Source organism: Rhineura floridana, chromosome 12 (assembly GCF_030035675.1).
Source record: "Rhineura floridana isolate rRhiFlo1 chromosome 12, rRhiFlo1.hap2, whole genome shotgun sequence".
NCBI lineage: Eukaryota > Metazoa > Chordata > Lepidosauria > Squamata > Rhineuridae > Rhineura > Rhineura floridana.
This window is the reverse complement of record NC_084491.1, coordinates 41,250,139-41,274,358: the sequence shown is the minus strand read 5'-3', so window position 1 is coordinate 41,274,358 and position 24,220 is coordinate 41,250,139. Positions and strand designations below refer to the sequence as shown.

Below are 24,220 nucleotides of genomic sequence, written 5' to 3'. Positions count from 1 at the left end.
TCCATTTTGGTTCTCTTCAGACCGTATCTCCCTGTATGAACCTGCCCTGGCCCTGAGATCTTCAGGAGAGGCCCTTCTCTCAATACCCACGCCCTCTCAAGTACGACTGGTGGGGAAGCACGATAGGGCCTTCTCGGTGGCTGCCCCTAGGCTTTGGAATTCCCTTCCTAGGGATGTAAGAATGACCCCCTCCTTGCAGTCCTTCCGGCATCAAGCAAAGACCTTTCTATTCCAACAAGCCTTTGGTATTGACGGCAGCTAAAGATAGGGCTTGATGGGAACTGCATTGCTAATGCCTAATTCCTCCATTTTTAAACTGGTTTTTTGATTCTCTTTTCGCTGTAAGTTTGAATGGTTTTAATACTGGAATTAGTTTAATTTTAATTTAATCTAGACTCTGTATGTTTTAATTATACGTCTTTTTTATCTGGAAGACGCCAGTTTTGGAAGGATGGCGGGGTATAAATAAAGACAATAATAATAATAATTCCTTTCTCATTTTTCAAACCTTAAATCCCGTTCTCCGCATTTCTGCAGCAATTTGTGATTTTTTTATTAAAAAATCTTCATGAAAATTCTCCAGCATTTTAGTGCAAATTTCTCTTAATAAGCATATTTTTCTATGCAGTGTTAACTAACGTACATACTTTTGCAAGTGATTTCTCCTAATATAATGCATTTTTGTATGGTATTTTCGTTAACATTTTTATTTTTATGCACACTTTCCCCTAATATATTAATTTTTGTAAACGTTGCTTGGTTGGAGAACTGCATCACAAAATTCAGATAAGTGCGAATTTCAAAGAACAGCTGTGCTTCAGCCCTCCAGCCCTGCAATCCTGCAACCCTGAGCACACTTCCTTTGGAAGTGAGTATTATTACCAAAAGTAGCGAGGCTTGCATTTAAGACCAAGGTGTTGCTGTTTCAAGCCCTGCCGCATGCTTTTAAAATGGATCACCAAACAACTTGGTGACAGACAACTATCACTACAAATGCACTGATATCCAGCTACAAAGGTTCTGGGGCTGGTCAAAGAAATGTGTTACACTGTTAACTCTTGGTCCTCTGCTTCTTGTGTGCTTGCCTCACTGTATAAAGAAGTTCTTTGTGGTCCTAGGGTGCATGCAGATAAATTGAGCAAGATTTAACCCCCCTCTCAATTCAACAGCTGTTGACTGCAGGCATAAATCCTGTCACTTTGGCTGCTGGTGCCTCTTCTCTACTGGGAACAGGCACCAGCATTCAGCACAGAATTGAAGGGGTTGGTTGTTTCCACATAATATTGAGAGTTTGCACCAAAAATTCAGTATCCAAAAGTATTGGGAAGCAGTTTTCACACAGCCTGATGAGTCACTTGTCCAGCTCCATCTGTACAGTTCCAGACTTGTCTGCCCATTTGTTATGCACACACAAAACAACCTCTGTAAACTTTGATTGCATCAATAACGAAGGATTGCGGCTTTTGCTGGAAACACATGCTCAGAGCAAGGTTTGTTTTGTTTTGCTTTGCTTTGCTTTCCCCAAGTTCATGCCAAACACATTTGTGACCTAATAATTAAAAACAAATATTTGTGAACTAATGATCACAGGTGAATGCAGGAAAGCCCTATGTCTTCTTTAGAGCTAGATTTCCAAATTCTGTGATCACTGCTATAAAATCTGTCTCTGTGAGCCTATGGATATCAAACCACAGGTCCATTAAGCTCAATACTGACTGCTTGAAGGACCACCATCCATCACAGAGGATTATCTCTTGCACTTGGTATTTTGAGAGCAGGATCAGTTAAGGCAGGGGTGGGGAACCTCAGGGATGGGGGCTGACGGTGGTCCTGGTGGCCTCTTTATCTGTTTAGCACATGTGGTTTGGCGGGGGGGATGCTACCCTTTCTTATCTATACTATTCAGTGGTCTTCTACTGTAACCTTTCTGAAGACATGTCTCCAGCATAGCCCAAGCCTTCACATGTTCAAAGACTTTTACTGTCTGTTCTCGAGCTGTTCTTTTGCCAACAGCATGGCAGAAATGGGTTCTCCAACTTCTTAAAGTTCATGGAGGCCTTCTAGAGGCTTTGGATCACCTAGTATGCAATCCCAGCCCCCTGAAGCACATCTGCTCCATTACACCAGTGCTCTAGGACATCCATGACTACCTGGTGTGCTCAGTCTTCTGTTTACGTGGCATCTTCAGCGAAATGGTCAAGGAAACCTGGAAGCGAAACCATTGGTAGCTCCAGTTCTTCTCCTTGTAAATGCAGAAGGGACGTTCCATCTGGTCCAGGGAGCAAGCTGGAATCCTGGGCAAAACAAAGTATTCAAAGCAGTCAGTCTCCTTTGTGATCATGGGCAAGGGCTATGCATAACCCAGGATTCCACATAACCCTGGGAAAGCTGAAGAGCGTGGCATTGGCTGAAGAATCTGCAGTTCCTAAGGATTCCAGCTTTTATTTATAAAAACAAAAAACATTTCTGCTTTTGAAAGTTGCAAAGATATACTTGGGAGGGAGGCACTGGCAAGTGAAGCCCCATAAGCCAGGGGGAATGTTTAAGAATATCCTAAGTGGGGAAAGAGTTGGACTCCAGTGTCCCCTACAGCCCGTTGGGGCTAGGTTATGCACATTTGCAGCAGAAGCTGGCTGTGCAAAGCACTGATTGGCTGGTGTCTGGTGACATCATGAATTCACCTTCCCTCCTTGCCCCCAATCCCTAGAGCTTTTTTGCGACTTTATTAGTATAGACTGGGCTTTTAAAATAATTTTTAAAAAGGCAATGGATGTATGTTTCATTTAATTACAGGATATGCAATGTTTAAAAAAATACAAAAAGACACAGCACACTTGGATTATGTTGGGATGAGCAACATTGAGCAATTGACTGAACTGGAGTTGGAATTGCTGGTATGCATGTCTGTATTGAGCATAGGAAAAGCCGTGGGAGGTCTGGCTCACTTCGCAGGAAAAAAATACCAGAAAATGGACCTTGAGTGTTGTGGCACCTGCCCTTTGGAATTCCCTCCCCTTAAATATCAGACTGGCGCCATTTCTTACCTTTTTTGGTGCCTACTGAAGACCTTCCTCTTTCAACAAGCCTTTTAAGTAGAGACCTTATCTTAGTCTGTGTCTGTGCTGGAATTACTTTTGAAGATGTTTTTAAAGCTTTTTTGTTTAAATATGTTTCTAACGATGTTTAAAGTCTGTTTTTAAGATGTTTTAGGGAGGACGGGTGGGATATAAAAAAACAAACAAATAAAGTGGAGTAATAGTGGAATAGTGTTTTGGTTTCTTTTTGCTCTTACATACCAGGAATGTATAAGCAATTGTAAATAAATACTGTCTTAACCCTTATATTACCCAGTTGATCACTGCCTTCCAAAGGTGAGGGCCCCCTGCAGATACCATCTTATCAGGAGGTCGGTTCCACACAACATAGGAAACGGACCTTTAGTGGTGGTACCTACCCTTTGGAATTCCCTCCCCTTAAATATTAGACAGGCACCATCTCTGTTATCTTTTTGGTGCCTAATGAAGACTTCCTCTTTCAACAAGCCTTTTAAGTAGGGTCCTTATCCCAGTCTGTGTCTGTGTTGGAACTTCTTTTTAAGTTGTTTTTAAAGTTGTTTCTTTAAAGACATTTTTAAGGTGTTTTGTTTTAATATGTTTTTAAAGATGTTTTGTTTTAATATGTTTTAAAGTATTTTGGTTTTAGGATGTTTTAAAGTGCTTTTAGTGTTTTTGTTTGCCACCCTGGGCTCCTTCTTTGAGTAAGGGCGGGACATAAATTTAATAAATAAATATAGTATATTATATTATATTACATTCAACCAGAGCTTTGAAAAGTTACTTTTTTGAACTACAACTCCCATCAGCCCAATCCAGTGGCCATGCTGGCTGGGGCTTTTTTGTAGTTCAAAAAAGTAACTTTTCCAAGCTCTGCATTCAACATCACATGAATGGATTTCTGCTTGTGCAACAGGACTTCCCCTTTCTCTCCTCCCCCTGGACCTATCCAAATCTGCTCTCAGAGGGTCCTCCAGACCTCCACATCAGAACTGGAGGCACATGGGGGTGCACAGAGGGAAGAGAAAAAGGGGAAGCTCCATTATGGGGGCAGAAGTCCATTCAATTCATGCATAGACGTTGTTGGATACAACCCCAAATTTCTCATAATTTATTTAGCAAAACTGCTGTTTAATCATGTCTTACAGTTAATAACACTATGGAAGAGAATGCAAGGCAGGCTAAATCTGCCTTGTTATGCAAATCTGTGGATATTTACTCAGCAGTGTTCAGTGGAACTTACTCCCAAGCTGGGATGGGCGAGTCTGTCAATATCATTTTTCCAGTTTAAAGTTCAGTTCTTCACAGTTCCATATCAGTTTGTGGTTATTTTTTTTAAGTCCTCATAAAAATTCATCAGCTTTTTAGTGTGAATTTCTCCCAGTTTGTATGCATTTTTTCATTTTTGCAGATCAGCTTTCCCAAATATAACACATTTTTGTATGTTATTATTATATTATTATTTGTATGTGATGCCTTTGTGCACACTTTACCCCAATATATATGCATTTTTGTATACACTGGTTTGCTGGAGAACTGCATTGCAAAATTCAGAGAATTGTGAATTTCAAAGGATTGTTGTGTTGTGGTTCTTTACTTGTTTAGGAAACTGTGAATTAGGTAGGTTCACCTTTAAATGGGAACTGAACTGAATTTCTCCCACATCCCTACTCCCAAGTAAGTGCATTTAGTACTGCATACTTTGTTCTCTTTTCATTGTCCCCTTCATCTATTGTACTTAGGAGCCACCCACAAAAAGGTAAAACAACCAGGCCTTTTGCAGTCAACCCCCCACCCTTTTCACCAACACAACAGAATTACCTGCTGCCATTGGGGCTTGTGAGTTTGGAAAAAAACACATCAGTTCATTATTTTGCTGGACTTTTGCAAAATAATTTGAAACTTGAGTTGATGGGTTTGTTCCCTAGGAAAAGAAAACGGTAGGTCATATATAGTCCCTTTAATTGTATTCCACTTTTCTATCTACATTATGCTCACAGCAGATCATAACAAAACATGACAAAAAGAACATAAATACATTAATAATAGTAATAATAATAATTTATTTCATTTTCAGTTGCTTTATACCCTAAAAAGTCTCAAAGGGACTTGCCAAAAAAACCCACAACACATTAAAAACAATTAAAAACAAAAATTTAAAACAAGTACAATACAAAATCCATAAAACGCTCATCCAGCAACATATTAATAAGAACCAAGTCCTATCCACCCTACTAGATGAGCACCAACATAAGAGGCAACATTAACTAGCCAAAAACCTGGGTAAACAAAAAGCCTGGCACCTACAAATTGACAAAGATGGCACTAGGCACATCTCTCTGGGAAAATCATTCCACAGATGAGGGGCCACCACTGAAAAGGCTTGTCACTGTCTGCATAAAGAGCATTTAATAAATGGGTTCATAATAGGGTGGTCATGTGTCCTACTTTACAGAGAGCAGTCCCGTATTTTGCAGGGCTGTCAGTCCTCTATTTGAAGGGCTGTGTCATTCAAGTCTGGTTTAACCGCAAGAAGGAAGAGCAGAACAGGCCTTAAAATTCTCCATCAACAGTGAGTAGCGTCTGCACAGCAGGCTGGCCAGGTAGGCACACAAGACACCTGGCGTCTTCCCCACTATGGTGAGATGGATTGTATTCCTATTTAAATGACAGCAATTATATCTAAATGTGCATCTACACATACAAATGAGCATGTGCAAAGTTTATGCAAACTGGCATCTTCCTCATTTTTGTGATGCATATCCTTAAAAAAAAAAGAGAGAGAAAGAGAAAAGCCTCTGGCCCCTTAGGGAGACATGGACAGGAAGAAAACCCACCAAATCCACCATAAAATCAACATACAAATCCATTTGAGACCAAAGCACTTACTTGCCCCCACCACGGGTCAGCCCCCATTTGCATCAAGCACTTGATGCCACTCAGTATCTGATCCTGATGGAGATTCAGAAGCTTCCAGGCCTCAGGGGAAAGATGGCTGATTCCCAGGTCTGTTGCATGTGTACAGTGAGCCAAAGCTGCACACTGTAATGGTGTCAAGCCTGTGTAAGAGGGTGCAAAGGGAGCATTAGATATGGGGGGGAACTAGACATAGGCTTAATATCTAGCATACAGTTACATATCTTGTTCTTCCTTCAATAATTATAAGTGGTGATGGTGGGGAGCCTGCTTCACAGAAGGAAACCTGCAACACGAGAAAAAAATCCTGTTCCCTGCCCCACTGTGACTGGAGCAGGGATCCTGTCCTTTCCCATGCGCATCTAGTGGAGATGTCAGAGAATTCCAATGAAAAGAGAGGCAGGGGAGGAAATGGTTGATGGTTGCTTATTTATCCCACTTCCAGAAGGGAAATCAATCGATAGGAATTTGCAGTTGTTGTTGCTTTCATTTTGCAAACAACAGGTAACGGATTGCGTTTTCTCTCCAAATTTGCATTGTGTTTCCTTTGCATTGAAATGAATAGGGTGGAATGGCATAATGACAATGTAACTTCCATAATTTACATAATTAATTACATAAAATACATAAAGTAGCCACAGCAGATAGTGAGATGAATAATGTTGGTTTTGGTGGAAGATGAACTGCAGCGGAATGGAGACAGTGCTGCATGCAATGAATACAGGATGGAAGGGGAAATGATGCCTTCTTGCATCCCTGGTGGCTAGGAGAATTCATTAAAAATATTTATTTATTTATTTATTATTTGATTTATATCCTGCCCTTCCTCCCAGCAGGAGCCCATCACAATGAACAGTATGGGAGTGAAGAGATAAGCCTCCCCTCCCCACACATTGCCTCCCCAGTAAAAACAGGACTTCCCATATCTGTAATTATTTCAGGAAAAACAAGCTATGTAGCTGCATGCTACAAATTAAGGGCATTTCTAGTTTGGCAGATTATCCCCCAAGAGAGTGCTGTCCTTGGCAGAAAAAAGATTCCCTATCCCTGCTCTACAAGTACCAATCTTCTTCAGGGTTGGCCAATGTGGTGCCCTCCAGAGGTGTGGACTACAACTGACCATTGGCCATGCTGTTTGGGGCTGATGGGAGTTATAGGGAGCTTGCACATGACAGCTTATTCTAGACTCAGTGCTGCTCATGCATGCACATTTTCTACATCATCCACAGGACATTGTCCTCATCAAAATGCCATCCCATGCGGTCTGTGAGTGTGAGCCGGCCATCACGTCACCATGAAATCTGTCCTCACAATCACTTCTCCACGTACCCTGGTTGTCAGTTGCGTCTACTTCAACATGGATGCCATTTTCCTGACAGCTTTTCAACACCTGTCATGAAAAAGGAGATATGTCTACAGATATTATATAACCTGACTTCAGGCTGCAGCCAGAGAGAACCAAAAATCCATATTTGCAATAACAGTCTCTCAGGTTTGGTTTCACCTGCTTTCTCATTTTTTCAATCGTAAATTCAGTTCTCCACATTTCTGCACCAATTTGTGGTTTTTTTAAAAAAAATCTTCATGAATATTCACCAGCATTTTAGTGTGAATTTCCCCTAACAAATATATATTTTATATGCAGTTTTTACAGATATACACATTTTTGCAGAACAATTTCCCGTAATATAATGCATTTTTGTATGTTATTTTCACTAATATATGCATTTATATGCATGCTTTGCCCTAGTCTATGCATTTCTGAACACATTGCTTGGCATGGAGAACTGCACTGCAAAATTCAGAGCAGCGCAAAATTCGAAGGATGGCTACGTTTCAGTCTGCGTGTTGCTTTGGAAAGTGGGGATTAGGTAGGTGTGCCTTTAAATGTGAACCAAATTTCTTCCTTATCCTTACCTGTGTGTGCCTGCCTGCTGTTCTTTCATAGGGTTCTTAAACTCTACTTGGACTAGAAAGCCCTTCAAATAGAGCAGGTGGGGGGAACTGGTGGCCCTCTAGATACTGCTGAACTACAACTCCCATCAGCCCTAACAAGCATAGCCATTGGCTAGATATAATGGGGGCTGTAGTTCAGCAACATCTGGAAGGCCAAAGGTTTCCTGCCATTGAAACAGGACCGGCCTCTGTGAAGTAGTGCACATGGATGCCCTGTTTTTTGCTCAAAAAGTAAGCTTCCTTGGCATGGATTTTTAAATCTTTATTTAAAAGCACATTTATTTATTTATTTATTTATTTCTTAAACTTATATACTGCCCGACTAGCAATAGCTCTCTGGGCGGTTAACATAAAATACAATAAAATTACAGAATCTGATACAACAAGCATATAAAAACTACACAATCTAAAACCAAGTTACAAACATTTAACTAAGATTAAAATGCCTCAGAGAAGAGAAAGGTTTTAACTTGGCGCCGAAAAGATGATAGTGTCGGCGCCAAGCATACCTCCTCGGGGAGACTGTTCCACAATTCGGGGGCTGCCACTGAGAAGGCCCTAGATCTCATCACCACCCTCCGGGCCTCCCTATGCGTCGGGACCCGGCGGAGGGCCTTCGTAGTAGACCGTAGTGTACGAGCCGGTTCGTATCGGGAGAGGCATTCCGACAGAACATGTCCAACCCAACCAGGCCCCTCTTTCAATGTCCACTTACTTCCAGAACCTTCAGATAGCCCTTCTCAGCACAGAGGTGCAAGGGTGTCTTCTCTGAACTGTCCCTCACGTTGACATGGGCACCCAGAGAGATGAGGTCACTGGCAATGAGATGATGGTTCCTTCCAGCTGCTATGTGCAAGGCAGTCTTGGGGAGAGGGGGGGAGAGAGAAATGAGAACTATTCCCAAATGAGCAACTTGAAATGGAATTGCCAGCTCTAGAACTGTGCTTTTCATACTGCAGTTGCAACTGCAGCAATTTAGCAAGCAACAATGTTTACTTCTAGGCCAGGGGTAAGGAACCTGTGCCTTCTCCCCAGATGTTGCTGGACTACAACTCCCATCCCATCCCTGACTATTGGCCATCCTGGCTGGGGCTGATGGGAGTTAAAGCCTAAGAATATTTCAAGGGCCACAGTTTCCCCACCTTTGCTCTGGGCTCCTGGGAGGAAGGGCGGGATATAAATTTAGTAAACAAACAAATAATGTCTACCTAGACATTATTTACTTATTTTTTTATTAAATTTATATCCTGCCCTTCTTTCCAAGAGCTCAGAGTGGCAAACAATAAAAAACTAAGAACATCTATAAAACATTAAAAACAAAGCATGTTTAGAAAACACAAGCAAAAACATTTTTAAAAACAACTTAAACATCTTAAAAACAAAAACATCTTTAAAAATCTTTTTTTTAAAAAAAAATCTTAAAAAAAATCTTTAAAAACATCTTAAAACGCAATTCCAACACAGACACAGACTAGGATAAGGTCTCTACTTAAAAGGCTTGTTGAAAAAGGAAGGTCTTTAGTAGGCACCGAAAAGATAACAGAGATGGTTCCTGTCTAATGCTTAAGGGGAGGGAATTCCAAAGGGTAGGTGCCATTATATTAAAGGTCCACTTCCTATGTTGTGCGGTACGGACCTCCTGATAAAATGGTATCTGCAGGAGGCCCTCATCTGCAGAGCGTAGTGATCAACTGGAAATATATGAGATTAGACCAATGTCCTTCAACTTTGGGTCCCCAGATGTTGTTGGATTACAACTCCCATGATCCCTTAACAAGCGGCTAAGCTGGCGGGGGATGATGGGAATTGTAGTCCAAGAACATCTGGGCAGCCAAAGTTGAAGAACAGTGGGTAAAATGATATTTCAGGTAAATATGACGTTTCATACAGAAGAAACCACTGACAGAGGAACAAGTGCAAAGGCAGATGGGAAAGCACCACCCCACTCCTTCCCAGGAAGAGAAGGGGTGAGCATAGAGAATGCCTATATGGGGTGGGCTCTACTGCATATTTTGGGATTTCCCTGAACACAGGTCTTGGGCATCGATAGCTTTATTCAAACAACAAACAGGGCATCCTGAATGCATGAGAAGGGGAAAGCCAGTCCGTTGCAGCAGGACATCCAGGCATTCAGCTGAAGATCTATGCAGAGCCTATACATATAGGCTCCATACAGAGTTTTGGCTGCCACGATCCTATTCCCCCCTACACAACATGTACAGTTGACCCTTTGTCTGGGGTCAGCCCAAGACATTTTGTTGCTTGAGCCGAAGGACATGATGGCATCCTCTCTTGATTCCACACACAAAAGCCAGGCAAACTGGTGCTGAATCTTATGCTGGGTACACACCACACATTTAAAGCACCCCCCAAAGAATACTGGGAAGTGTAGTTTGCCAAGGGTGTTAGGAAATGTCACTCTGTGAGGGGTAAACTACAGTTCCCAGGATTCTTGGGGGCGAGATGTGCTGCAAATATATGGCGTGTACACAACCTTACTTCAACACTGGCAAGAGGAGAGTGTCTTCCGCCATATCTGAGGAAAGCAGCTTAGCTTGGGGGGCACAGGGCAAGCCATGGATGTCGCACACAGCTCTGTCTTGCCCCCACCCCCTAAGGCAGCTGCCTCATTCTGCCTTATGGCAGGGCCAGACATACCCTTGCTATCTGGACAAGGATATCAACACTACGTTTAAGAGCAACGAAGCAGACATCCTAGGCACAAGGTAAAATTTATTTCAGGAAAGTGTGGCCTTGGCAAATGAACTGTATATACTAAGCATTGTTCTTGCGAAGATGTACTTAATTAAAAACAGGTTCTGGGGCTCCACCAAACCTGGTGCTCTCTGAGTGAAATTATGCCTTTCTCAGGCTATACCTGCTTCTCTTCATTCTTCCCGTCAATTATGTTCAGATGTGCAAACCTCCATGCCAGCACATATGCTAGGGCCCTTTCCCCCTGTGCAACGGCCTTGTGAAGAAGCCTAGGGAGAAAAACAAAGAGAGGACCTTGGTTCTGGTGTTTAGAAGCGCCTCTGTAAAATCACGAAGGGTATTTCTAAGCAGCAAGGGCAAAGAGAGAGCTCAAAATCAGAAGAGAGCTTCAGTTGCAGCCGGGCAAATGCTAAAAGACATTTTCATACAGCTGTATATGTCGCACTGAGTCAGACAGTTGGTCCATCTAGCTTACTATTGTCTACAACACTAACTCACTGACAGCGTCTTTTATTATTATTAAATTATCTTTATTTAGACCCCGCCCTTTTTCCAAAACTGGAACTCAGGGCAGCGTACAACTAAAAATGGGTACATATAATTTGGACATATAAAAATCTACATTTAAAATAGAATTAAACTCATTACAGCATTAAAACAATTAAAACATCACCAAAAATACCTAAAACCAATTTAAGAATAATGTTTCCAAGGTTTTTGGCAGTGGGGCAAGAGCAGCTCCTGTTTGGGTTCTTTTGTTTGTACTCCAGAAGGAAGATAGAGTGAGGGTCCTCCAGCTGGCTAGGCTGGCCTACCTTTACCTGTGCTCTTCTCTACCAACTTCCTTCCCTTGTAAACTAATATGCTCAGGGAAGCTGACCTGCCCCTCCTTCCTTTGTCTCCTTCAACCATCCGAGGAGAGAGGAGACATCTTTGTCTGGGCAAGTCTGGGCATTGCGCCTCCAGCTTGCTTAGTTAATTAGTTAGAACTAGGTACGCCTTTCCTATCTACTATGTATTTCTATAAATAAAGTACCTTTTCTTATTTGACTAAGTCTTGTCTCAGTGACCTAAATGCAGGGTAAAAGCCTGCTTCTTAGCTAAATACACACACTGGCATACACGCAGCTCAGACGCTGAGTATCTCTGCATATTTCCATAACATCGGACAGGGAACCTTTCCTGTCTCCTCTCGGAGGAGATGCTGGGGGATTAAACCTGGGACCTTCTGCATGCAAAGCAGATGCTCTACCACGGAGATACGGCCATTCCCATGTATGTGCCAGTTCACCACTATGTTAATTATCCAGAACCAGTACAATGTAGAATTGGCCCTCTGGAAGAAATTGGCCTCTGTCTAAACTTCGGGCTTAGCAGAGGGTTCATAGAATCAAAGAATTTCTGAATTGGAAGGGACATTGGTGGTTCTGGTCCAGGCTTTCAAGAAGCTGTCCAAGGTGCTGAAAGCCAGAGCAGATTCACCGCCCCACTGACATCAGAACCAACATCTAGCACAACCTCCTGATCAACGCAGGAATCTTGCAGCTACAGCACCCCTGACAGATACCTGGCTAGCCTCTGCTTAAATACCTCTAGGGATGGAAAGCCCTCCATCTCCAGAGGCAGAAGGTTCCACTGTCAAACAGCTCTCACCATTAGGGAGCAGTGGAGTCTGGTCCATTAGGGCAAATGGGACGCTGGCCTACCAATCTCAGTCTCAGAGCTTGGAAAAGTTCCTTTTTTGAACTACAACTCCCATCAGCCCCAGCCAGCATGGCCACTGGATTGGGCTGATGGGAGTTGTAGTTCAAAAAAGTGACTTTTCCAAGCTCTGCTCAGTCTGCTCTTCGCCAGTCCTCACCTGTCTGCCTTCCTACTTACAACCACTCCAGGGGGTAGAACTGCCTGTTGCCTTCCTCGTCCTCCTCGGTCTCCGTGTTGCCCTTGTAGAACTCCACAGGGAAGAGGACGGGGATGAAGCTAGCATGAGGTGCCTCTGCCTCTCATTCGTTCTGGCTCCACCTACCATTTGGGCTCCCCTGTCTTCCACCCCACCAGCCCCAATGGGCACCAGCCACCACTGTTAGGAAGCACCTTCCTAATGTTTAGCTTGGATGTGCATCCCTGCTATTTCTGCCTCTTGGTTCTCTTCCTGCCCTGGACTGCAGTCCAGAAATGGGCACAGAACCTCCAACTACTAGCCTCAGTGGCTCTATGGAGCTTCCATGTCTGGAGTCATTGTGCCGCTGAACACCAGCTGCCAGGGCATCAACACCAGAGGGCTGTTGCCCTCATGCCTTGCTTATGGGCTTCTTGTGGGCATCTGGTTGGCTGCTGTGGGTAGCAAAACGCTGTGGGTAGATGGACCTCTGGCCTGATCCAGTAGGGATGTTCTTATGGAGAATTATTGAATACAAGTGGCAGGAAAGGAGAGGAGAGGAATTAACAGGGAAGTTAATTCAGGACCAGGATCTCGTATTCTCAGCTAGACTACTTCTCCTAGAGTTCTTCGGGGGAACCATTAAACCAGCTTCAAGTAGCATTAATATTTCTTTTATTTTAAAAAATGCATACACCACTTGATTGTAAGAAAACCTCTAAGCGGTTTATAAAAGAATAAAAACAGAACATCAAAATTATCAATAAAAAACTGTTAAAAACAGGTATTTAAAAACATCCAGAAGATAATTAAAATCAACAACAGGCTAAAAAGACGTGTTTAAATCTCATCTTCTGCACGTTTGGATAGGCTTGCCCAAACAAAAAATGTTTTAAGCAGGTGCCCAAACGAGTACAGCGAGGGCGCCTGCCTAACATCAGTGTCGGTGCTGGGCTGGCACACTAAAAGACTGGTTTCTTACAAGTGCAGAAAGAGTATGATATGACACCTGTAACAGGGCCAGTTCTGCAGATTGAAGCAGTTGATTGGGCATGTCTCTTTGTAGCGCAGATGAAAGATTTAGGCTGCAATGTTAAACACACTTGGTAGTGAATAAGCCCCATTGATCACACTGGAACCTACTTCTGAGTAAATAGTTATAGGAGCAGAGCTTGGAAAAGTTACTTTTTTTGAACTACAACTCCCATCAGCCACAGCCAGCATGGCCACTGAATTGGGCTGATGGGAGTTGTAGTTCAAAAAAGTAACTTTTCCAAGCTCTGTATAGGACTGTATGGCATATCATTCCAGTCTAGAGCCGAGCAAACAACCTACATCTGGGGCTCCCCGTTTAATTCAATGGAGTCTACTTCTCCATATGTGCAAAGGTATGAATGTGTGGATTGCCTTCAACCATTGAAATAAGCAGGGTGGGTTTGACAAGCGTGGACGAGACATTCATCTTGCCATGCATTTTATTGTGAACCTACATAATTTGTCCTTCCCAAAGCAGCACATGAACTGAAACACAACTATCCTTCAAAGTTTTTTTTGATGCATTCTCCAACCAAACCATGTGTATAAAAATCATGTGTATATTTGTGGAAAGTAGGCATAAAATTGCATATACTACTGAAAATAACATACAAAAATGCATCATATTAGGGAAAATTTCTTGCAAACGTGTATATATTAGGAGACTAAAGTACTAACTAGAATTTTCTAGAGGACTTGTACACTTTTATTCATAAACTGATGCGGAAATCTGAGGAATTGAATTTAAGGCTGGAAAAATGAGAAACCAAAGAAGAAATGAGAAAATGAGAAGCCGCCCTGGGCTCCTGCCAGGAGGGAGGGCAGGATTTAAATCAAATAATAAATAAATATAAATAAATAAATAAAACTGACAAACTCATCCCACCCTATGCTCTATATTCCTATCCAAGTCCCACCCCCAAGACACCCCCAGCAGAATGCTGGTTCAACGCCAGTTTCATTTCAAAATAAGGCACAGCCTCACTTTCACTCCAGCTCAGCTCTGAAAGAGGCAACAGATTTCTGTTCATTTTAGATCTGAGAAACAAATATTTGCAGTTTAAATATGCCTCATTCTGCTGAAGTGACTTGCTGCTGCTGCTGCCACTGCTTTTGTTTTGGTTCCTGTGAATTTGCTCTCCCGAGTTCCCTGGAAGAGTCCTGCCTCTGCCTTATCAATGGCCTTTCATGCTGCTTCCCACGCAGATTGATGACCAGCTTATTTGAAAATAAGAAATGAAACAAGAAAGGCAAACAGAGAAGCACCGTCAGCGCCTGCTGGCCAGAGCACAGCAATAGCGACAAATCAAGAAGGCAGCGATAAGCAGATTATTAATGCTAGCGCCAGGGTCAAGAGGATAAGCAGAGGGCTTATTCCCAAACACATCTCCAAAATGGGGATAACAATTCCCGTCCACCTGTTAGGGCCAACTACAAAGCAGCAAGCAAGCTTCCATGTTATCTAGAAATCTTTTTCAGGCTAGATCAGCCTTCAACAGGGTGCTACCTGCCTGTTTTGGGCTAGCTGGGGCTGATGGGAGTTGTAGTACAGAACATCTGGAGGGCAGCTGGCTCGGCCTAGGTATTAAGGGTTGTTTTTTTATATAAAGAGGGAGAGGGGTATGAGGAAGAAAAACCTGGCCAGGATGGATTCAGTTTGTGGCAGTCTCCCAGAGGTATGCAGGAAATATTATTTAGGCTGAGCTATTAGATTATGCTGGGTGCAGAAGGGACCTCAGGTTGCCCCAAGGTCTGCTGGAGCTATTCTGCCTCCAATGCTAAGTGGAACACAAGCGGGACCCTTGTAAGGCAGAGAGGAAAAGTAAAAAAACAGAACAAGGGATGGTGGCCCTTCTGTTAGCCATGCTGGAGATTCATTTTAGCCAATGCACTGGTTAAAGCATAAGTAGAAAACAATTTGGGTAGTGTTACCTAGTGATTACATAACCCCTACCTAAGCAAAATCTTCTGCATGCAGAAGGTCCAAGGTTCAGCCACCGGGATCTCCAGTCGGGCTGGGGAAATGTTCCCTGCTTGAAACCCTGGACAGCCTTTGCCAGTCAGAGTGGACAACATTGTGCCTAGTCTGACTCTAGAAGGCAGCTTCCTGCATTTCCGTTTCAATTGGCTCTTTATCCTAGGGCATGAGAACAAGCATCTTTCTTTATTTTTAAGGGAAGGGCTATAGCTCAGTGGCAGAGCCCCTTCTTTGTGTACAGATGGTCTCAGGGTCAATCCTTGGCATCTCTAAATGGAGGCGAGAGAGACTCTTGTCGGAAACCCTGGAGAGCCACTGCCAGTCAGTGTAGACAATATGGGGCTAGATGGACCAATGGTATAAAGCAGCCATCTCCCTCCAGATCTAGGAGCCCTTTATTGGATGGTTTAAACTGAGTGTTCTGAAGCCTATGTACATGCCATGGCATTTGTCCATTTTCATTACCAAATTCTTGCCTCTCCATGCTCCCCAGCTATTGGCATTTGACTGCAAGCTCCTTGGGGGCAGGGAACTGTCTTTTTTCTGTTCTTTCTTTGCCCGTGTCAGTCTGTAAATTGCAATGGACATTGGTGGTGCTAAAACAACAACATACGGAAAGCAAGGAGGGACTCACAGCAACTCTCATGCTGTACCGGTGAATCATGGTGGATTAAAAAAAGAAGCTAAGAGAAAAACAGGTTGTAGGGATCGGGGCGGGACATAACCATTAAATTGCTCGAGGGTGTAGCAGTGGAGAAGACTTACAAAAGAGGTAGATTTCTAACAACTTTTTGAATATTGTTGGGCACAAACCCAACGCTCTGACCAACCTGTTGCCATTTTTATCTGGTGTGAGCAACTTGTCCACTGAGGTGTTCCTTAGCCAACTCTCCTCACGGTGGAGCTGGAACTGGAACAAAGAAATGCCAGCGGCCTCCTGGCCCACAAAAGAACCTGCACTTGACTTTGGGTGTCCCTCATCATACAAGGCAGCTGCGTCATCTTCCAAAGTCTCCGGCAAATCATGCCCCAGTGGATATTGGCCATGAGGCCTAATCTCCCTGCCAAAGCCTTGGAAACTCTCCCTAGGATGTACAACAGCCCCATTCTCCACCAGGCAGGGTCTTTCTTCTACACAAGAATTTTGGCGTTGTTGCATCTTTCTGCAATCAAATCCATAGAAATTCTCAGCACATGGATGGGGTAATGTGCCCGGAGTGGAGAAAGACTGGATTCCATCTGTCTCCCAACTGCTTCCTAGCCAGTTTCCATTTGGTTGTGGGTTGCCGGCGGCAGCTTCTTGGTACACGCCCCCAAGCTCACACTGCATAGGCAACTGCAACCCTAGCTTGGAATGGCTCTCGTCCAGGTCTTCCTGAAGTACTTCGACTAGGATGTCCAAGTCCTCCACACTCTTTAAGGCTGCCTGATGGCTATTCTTTGAAAAAAAGAGAAAGAAGTGAGTGCGTGAGGGCTGGGCCCTGATCTGCTTGGGAAATGCTGGCTACGGAACAGACAAAATGGCCCACATACTTGCTTGTAAGGCCTCTCCGAGTGAGCTCTTTTTTTTCCTGTACAGGAAGAAGGAAAAACGTACACATGTATTCAGTTGCCAAAATGATGAAAGATAGCATGCAAGATAGAATCCTGGCCATTCCACTCATGCACACATAACAAATCCAAGCAGTAGCTGCTATTAAGCACTTACAACACATGTGAAGCGCTCTATAATAAATAAGGATATCCATTTCCCAGGATACTCTGCTGCTGACTGGATGTCATCATTCTTCACCAAAGAGCTCCCATGTGAAATTTGGAGTTATCCATGCTGAACTTGAATTTATAGGCAAATTTGTCCCTGCTCATTTAGGTCTCAACTGAGAGTAGGGATTTCTGTTTTTCACTACGGCTGTTAAATCAGTGTGGCAAACCTAAGAAAATTGCATTATTGTTAATTGTAAATGGTCGCCTCCCCCATGTGTGTGAAATAAAGAGAGAGTGTGCTGTGTGGGGCTATATATCTGTCATCTGAGGACAAGACTCCATATAGTTTAGACTTCATTCTACAAAAACATAAGCCAACCCATCAGTGTTCAAGGTGCCACAAAGCAAGACTCTTTTATTTGTCATACTAATAAGTAGTAGTAAGAATAATACTTAGGAACATTGGAAAGTAGGAAGGTGCCTGACTGGCTAAGGATTGAACCTTAAAACTTCTGCATGTGAAGCAGGTGCTCTTCCACTGAGCAAGGACCTACCATAACATGCGCAAAGCGCTTTCAAGTATCCAAAGTGCTTTGTATGCGTTACATAACTGCAAACCTTACAACAACTCAAGGCAAATCCATATTGTTGCTAACAATATTCCCCATACTGTAGAAGAGAGGACTGAGGCTGAGAGAGAGAGAGTGACTTCCCTAAGGCTAACTAGTGAGTTTGTGCAAGATTCAAACCTGGGACTTCTCAACGTGTAGCTCAGTCTCTTAGTCACCAGGCTCCAGATGGTGAACAACATTTGGAGACCATCTGATAGAAAATAGGCAGTTGCTATTAGGGTAAAGCCACCAGGATTCCGAAACAAACACAGAAAACAGAGCTGTGAACTGATATTTCTCTATTTTTGATTCCTAGTAGAATAAACCCTGGGTCAGAAATATATTATTTTTAGGGGTATCATTGCCAATGGACACAACAAAAAAGCCAGCCCAGGTTCCTTTTGTAGTGCTGCAGATGATACTGTCGCCTGATTCCCAGATCACACTTTGCTCAAAGTTGGTTGTATACGAAGGAGCGGGTTTTTGTGTTTTTTTACCTGCTCTTTTTGAAGTCTTTTTGGTACACACTTTTCCAGGCGTTTCCTAAGGCAAAGGCAAAGAAGAAGGTATTGGGGGCATTATCCACTTTGGTTAGATAGATCAACCTCAGCCTGCCCCCCCCCCCAGATACTTTGGACTGCAACTCTCATCAGTCTGATAGGAGCTGTAATTAGGGATGGACAAAATCTGCCAGTTTCAGTTCTCCGAATTCCTCATTTTTCCAGTCTTAAATTCAGCTAAATGAGGAGAAATGGCTTGCAAAAATGTGCACATTAGTCAAAACTGTATACAAAGATGTGTTTATTAGGAGAAATGCACACTGAAGAATCTTCATGAGAATTTTTTTTTTGCTTTTTGCTTTTTTTAAAAAATTGCAAATTGCTGCAGAAACATGAATGGAATTTAAGACTGGAAAACGACTGGTTCTCTCAGTTAACCAAAACTGACAAATGGTTGTATCCCTACATATATACATTTATTTATTAGTTAAATTTGTTAGTCACTTTTCTACACAGATATGTGCACTCAAAGGCAAAAATAAAAAATTAAAAGGCAAAAGGTTAAATTATATATATATAAAGTTAAAAACAAAAGAGTACATAGGTAGTGGAGCAACCCTTCCTAAGAAGGCTAAACAAGAGAAGGCCTCCAAAACCCTTCCGAAGTTAAGAACCAAATGCCTGAGAGAAGTGAGACGTTTTTGCTTGGTGCCTAAAGATGGATAATGGTGGTGCCAGGGGTACCTCCCTGGGTGGAGTGTTCCACCAACAGGGGGTCACCACTGAGAAGGCTCGTTCTCATGTTGCCACTCTCCGCACCTCCTCTAGAGAGGGCACACAAAGAAGAGTCCACGATGCCAAGCTCAGGGTCGGGGCTGGTACATACATTATAGGGAGAGGCGGTCCTTGACATAGAGAAGACAACAAAGGAAGGGAAAGGAAGTGGGGCAGAGGTAAACAGGAAGAATATGTAATTCATTAATGGAAGGGATGGGATGGGCCATTTAGTGTGTTCATCTTGGGGATCACAATATTTGGGGTTGGCCCCATGTCCTAGCCAACCAGAGAAGGTGCAATGAGCCTCCCACATTGGAAAGAGCCCAACCTCTGCCCTCTCGTCCTTCTGCTCGGGAAGAGGGGGGCATCTTACCTTGATGTCACTGGACTCTGTCCCTTTGGAGAGGCGTATTTTCCTCAGCAACTCACACACTGGCATTTTTACCCTCACCCCCACATACTGCTTCCGAGGGACACCAGCAGTCAATGCTGAATCTGGAAAAAAGAAAACCCAAAGATGATGACCCTTTAGACAAAAGCGATGAAATCAAGGCCGTGCCTTCGAGAGTAGGAAAGAAAGCTCACCATGCCTCTGTGAGGACAATGCTTCTGAGTCCCCTAAAAACCTCTGGCTTAAAGTGTCTGGAGACTTGTGCGTATGAAACGAATTCAAAAGAGGGAAGTTTGGTCACCTTTGCATCTCCATGGGAGGGGAGGATGACGGTGGAACCCCTAAAATGAACAAATCTCTACTGGTTACCCTGTAATTATAAGGTGCCAGGGTGGTAGTGGCTGTCTTGAACTGGGACCAGTCCTTTACTTCCTGCACCACCAGAATTGCATTCTTGCTATAGGTTTTACAGACTGACTGAACTGTGTTATTCCAGAGTTTCATCTGGGCTGCAATAGAAAGCCAGTGTGGCATAATGGTTAGAGTACTGGACTAGAACCTGGGAGACCAGAGTTCAAATCCCCACTCAGTCAGAAAGTTATTTGGGTTAGGCTTCTCAGCCTAACCTAGCTCACAGGGTTGTTGTGTGGATAAAATGGGGAGGGAGGGAGGACCAGGTATGCCACCCTTGAGCTCCTTGGGTGAAAGGTGGCATTTAAATGTAATAAGAAACAAATAAGCTGAAGCTGACTTGATTGGCAGCACTCAGTCACCTGACCTGGCTTGTTCATTCATGCATTTACAGAACGTCTATTATACGCCTATTATATTATCTCAGCAGTATGCAAAAGCCATTTGATAAACCAGTTTTTAAAAGATCTGAACAGGGTGGTTCACGACAGATGCTATTGGAGGTCGCTGATTCTTAGGGTCGCCATAAGTCATGATTGACTTGAAGGCACAAGTGGACCAATCGGGCTCTACCCAGCCTGATAAAATCCTGGACTCCATGACAGAGCTTGACCATTGATGGTTAAGACAGGAGAGGGCCCTGCCTTGCTGAACACCCTCTTCCTGGCCTCTGGACACCCTCGGACCAACTGCTGGTTCCCCCTGGATTTTGAAACTTGGCAGCCTAGCCCACAGCCAAACTAATTTATCCCAGGGGTAGCCAACATAGTGCCCTCCAGATATTTTTGGACTCTGACTTCCATGGCTAATGGGAAGGCCTGATGGGAGCTGGATACCACATTTTGGCTACTGCTGATGTATTCAGTGTTTCACAGCTCTCTGCCACTACCCTAGTTCTGCGAGGGAGAGCTCTCTAGCAGAGTGTTCGACATCCTTGCAAACGTAAAATTCCCAGACTGCTTTGGGTGGAAGATATGACAGCAAAAGTGGTATAAAAGCAATGCATGGTTTTAGTACAGGTAAGTCCTCATTGTTGGCCAGATATGCCCTTTGGCAGGGAATGCTGCTCATTACTACTCTTGTTCTCTTCTCGGAAGGAGAGTGTTGTGTAGGAACAGCAGGGAAGGGCCGTAGCTCAGTGACAGAGCATCTGCTTTGCATGCAGAAGGTCCCAGATTCAATCCCTGGCATTTCCAGGTAGGACTGGGAGAGACTCCCTGTCTGAAATCCTGGAGAGCTGCTGCCAATCAGAGTAGGCAATACTGAGCCAGATGGAGCTATGGTCTGATTCAGTATAGGACAGCCTCCTATGTACCTCCTCACTCCACCACCCACCCACAATGAGTGCTTCCTGCAATATGCTTTTATTTACCTCATCTGAGTGGGCGATTGACATGCTTTTGCTACAATGGTGGATTGCACAGAGCAGAATGTAGGCCACCAGCACAGGATATTCACTGGCAACGGGAAATTCCTTGAAGGCCTGCCAGTTTCAAAATACTTGGCCCTCAAAAGACTTCCTGGGAATAATGGTGAAAACACCTTAGTAAAGAACTCCTTTTTCTCTCTCTTCAAACACGTTTAGGAAGTTGGGAACAGAGAATAATTTTTGGCCCAGAATCTGTTTCGAATCCAATGAAGGTTCCAGTCCTAAAATAGGGAGGGGCCAATCTGTCACTTTCAGTTTCCCTCCATTTCTCATTTTTCCAATCTTAAATTCAGTATTCCACATTTTCATGTTTGCTATTTTTTTAAGTGCTAGTAAAAATTTGTCACCACAGTGCAATTTTTTCCTAATATACACATTTTTGTATGCAATTTTGCCCACTATGCACATTTTTGCAAGCACTTTCTCATCATTTAATGCACTTTTGCATGCTATTTTCACTCATATATTCATTTTCATGCACACTTTCCCCTAACATGCGTGTTTTTGTAAACATGGTTGGGTTGGAGATCTACAAAATGCAGAGAAGTGTGAATTTTGAAGGATGGCCATGTTTCGGTTTGTGTATGGTTTAGGAAAGTGCAAATAAGATATACTTCCCTTTCACTGTGAACTGAATTGAATTTCTCCCCCATCTCTATGTAGGAACCAAGAACTGAGCTGGGAGGGGGCTGAGGTTTCACTGAGTAAAGTTGCATGAGGTTGAGGTGTAACCTTCCACTCTAAATGTCTCTGCCATAGTGCAGCATTTGGGTCCGCATTCCATAGCATTCACCACTTTGTCCATACAGGATTCTGTTCTTGGTACAGCCTTGAAAATGCTCAGGAAATGACATCTGATGGGAGAAATGCTCTATGAACTGAGGTAGTGTATTGGTTAGGTGACTGAGCTGTGAACTCTTTCATATCTTACTTGCACCAAGGGATGGGGTAGAAATTCGATTCAGTTTGCATTTAAAGCTGAATGATCAAATTTGCACTTTCTGAAATAGTATGAGACAGCCGTCCTTCGAAATTTGCTCCTCTCTGAATTTTGCAATGCAGTTCTCCAAACAATGATGAAAATGCATATATTAGAAGAAAGTGTGCATAAAAATGAATATATTCGTGAAAATAAACATACAAAAATGCATTATATTGGGAGAAATTGCTTCACAAAATGTGTAGATTAGTCAGAACTGCATACAAAAATGAATTCACAAACAAAATTCACACTTCAGTGCTGAACATGAGGAGAACTGGAGAAAGGAGAAATGGAGAGAAGTGAAATTGACAGATCCTTCCATCATTACCTGCTCATAAGGGGGCATATCTACACAACAGAATGAAACTGGTTTAATCGCCATGTCATTGTACCAGAGAGTGCTGGGAATTTTAATTCTGAGGAGCCAGGGATCTCTAAAAGTGCATTCTCAGGCCAAACTACAGTTCCCAGGATGTTTTGAGGGCAGCCAGGGCAGTCAAAGTGGTATGAAACAGATACGTTTGCAGTGCAGAAATGCCCCTTAAGCGAACTACTCACTTCTGGCCTCCACCTGCAACATGGAGATAAAAAGGCTTATGTACCTTACAGGGGTATTGGAAAGAATACTGATAAAGTGTGTCTGCAAAGTGCTTTGAACTTATATAAATGTTTAACAATAATAGTATTTCATTACAATGATAGTGCTTTCACAAATGACACTGACAATTCACTTTTGAGCCTCTCTCCTATTGTTTGTGGCATGTGTGAACATCACGAACGCAGGACAGAAAACAAACGAAAGTCACTGTCAAATTGCTTGACCCTTCTGTCTAACGCAGCATGCGCAATCATACTGCACAATGCAGATGTGCAAAAGGCACTTCTCTGTTCTTCACAAAACACCTTAGGGAATCCCCCTCGCAGTGGAGGCCAGTAAGGGTTGCAACACACTTACAGTATATAGGACATAGGAAGCTGCTTTATGCTGCATCAGATCGTTGGTCCATCTAGCTCAATATTGTCTACACTGACAGGCAGCAAGTCTCCAGGGTTTCAGACTGGGATCTTTCCCACCTGGAGATGCTGAGGATTGAACCTGGGACCTTCTGCATCCAAAACAGGTGCCCTACCTCTAAGCTATGGCCCTTCCCTGTACAGGAAGAGCACTTCCTATATTCTAAGGTCACAATCTCCTGTGGATTTCTCCTGCACACAAACATGAGTTGTCTAAGAGCCCTACCACAATAAGTCTCAGAAATCAATCCGTTCTCATTTCTCAGTGAAATGATTGCAAATCATGTTGTATGACAGCATTCAAACATGCACAGAAGGGCTTGCTCTCACCTCTCACGGCAGGCAGTGCCTGAGTCTTAGATGGAGATGTATCCCAGGTGACGGGATCGACACCACTGAATTCAGTTAATCCAGAGGCAGGTAAAGATGGACTCTGCTGAAAATAGCTTTTGGGGCTGGCTGTTTCTCCTGGCGTAGGAGACCCCTGGCCTCTGGCGTAGCCATAACCTTCCATGGCACAGATATCTGGGCTGGTTATCGTTGGCTGGGGATCGGACCAAATTACCTTTGGCAGCATTTCCATTGTGCAGAAAACAGGTTACATTCCTTAGACGAGGCTCACTTTCCTATTCATAGCAAAAGGTGTATTCCAAAGACCGGCTTCGCTGTCCCAACTAAGCTCCCACCGGCTGGGAGGAATTCTGGATGGCACCCACGGTTAGGTTGTCTGTTTGCCAAAGGCAGAAGCTGGTAGATGCAACATCTTCTGGCTGTACTCACTCATACAAGCAGGGGAAATACATTGACAGGATAAAATGAATCTGGATTATAACCTGTCAGGCTCTGGAAGCTGTTTCTGGGTGTTTCAT

General features: G+C 43.4%; 1 protein-coding gene across 1 annotated transcript; it reads right to left on the bottom strand.

Moving 5' to 3' along the window:
- Positions 1–839: 839 nt before the first annotated feature.
- LOC133368457 (uncharacterized) lies at positions 840–24,220 on the bottom strand. The gene is made up of 11 exons (XM_061592721.1): positions 23,682–24,220; positions 19,498–19,619; positions 18,345–18,390; positions 17,066–17,103; positions 16,363–16,970; positions 10,804–10,909; positions 8,641–8,787; positions 7,299–7,359; positions 5,943–6,112; positions 4,875–4,977; positions 840–2,294 (listed from the first exon to the last, which is right to left on the bottom strand). Exons 1-11 carry the CDS (start codon positions 23,932–23,934, stop codon positions 2,197–2,199), a joined length of 1,752 nt encoding a protein of 583 aa, XP_061448705.1. The 5' UTR covers positions 23,935–24,220; the 3' UTR covers positions 840–2,196.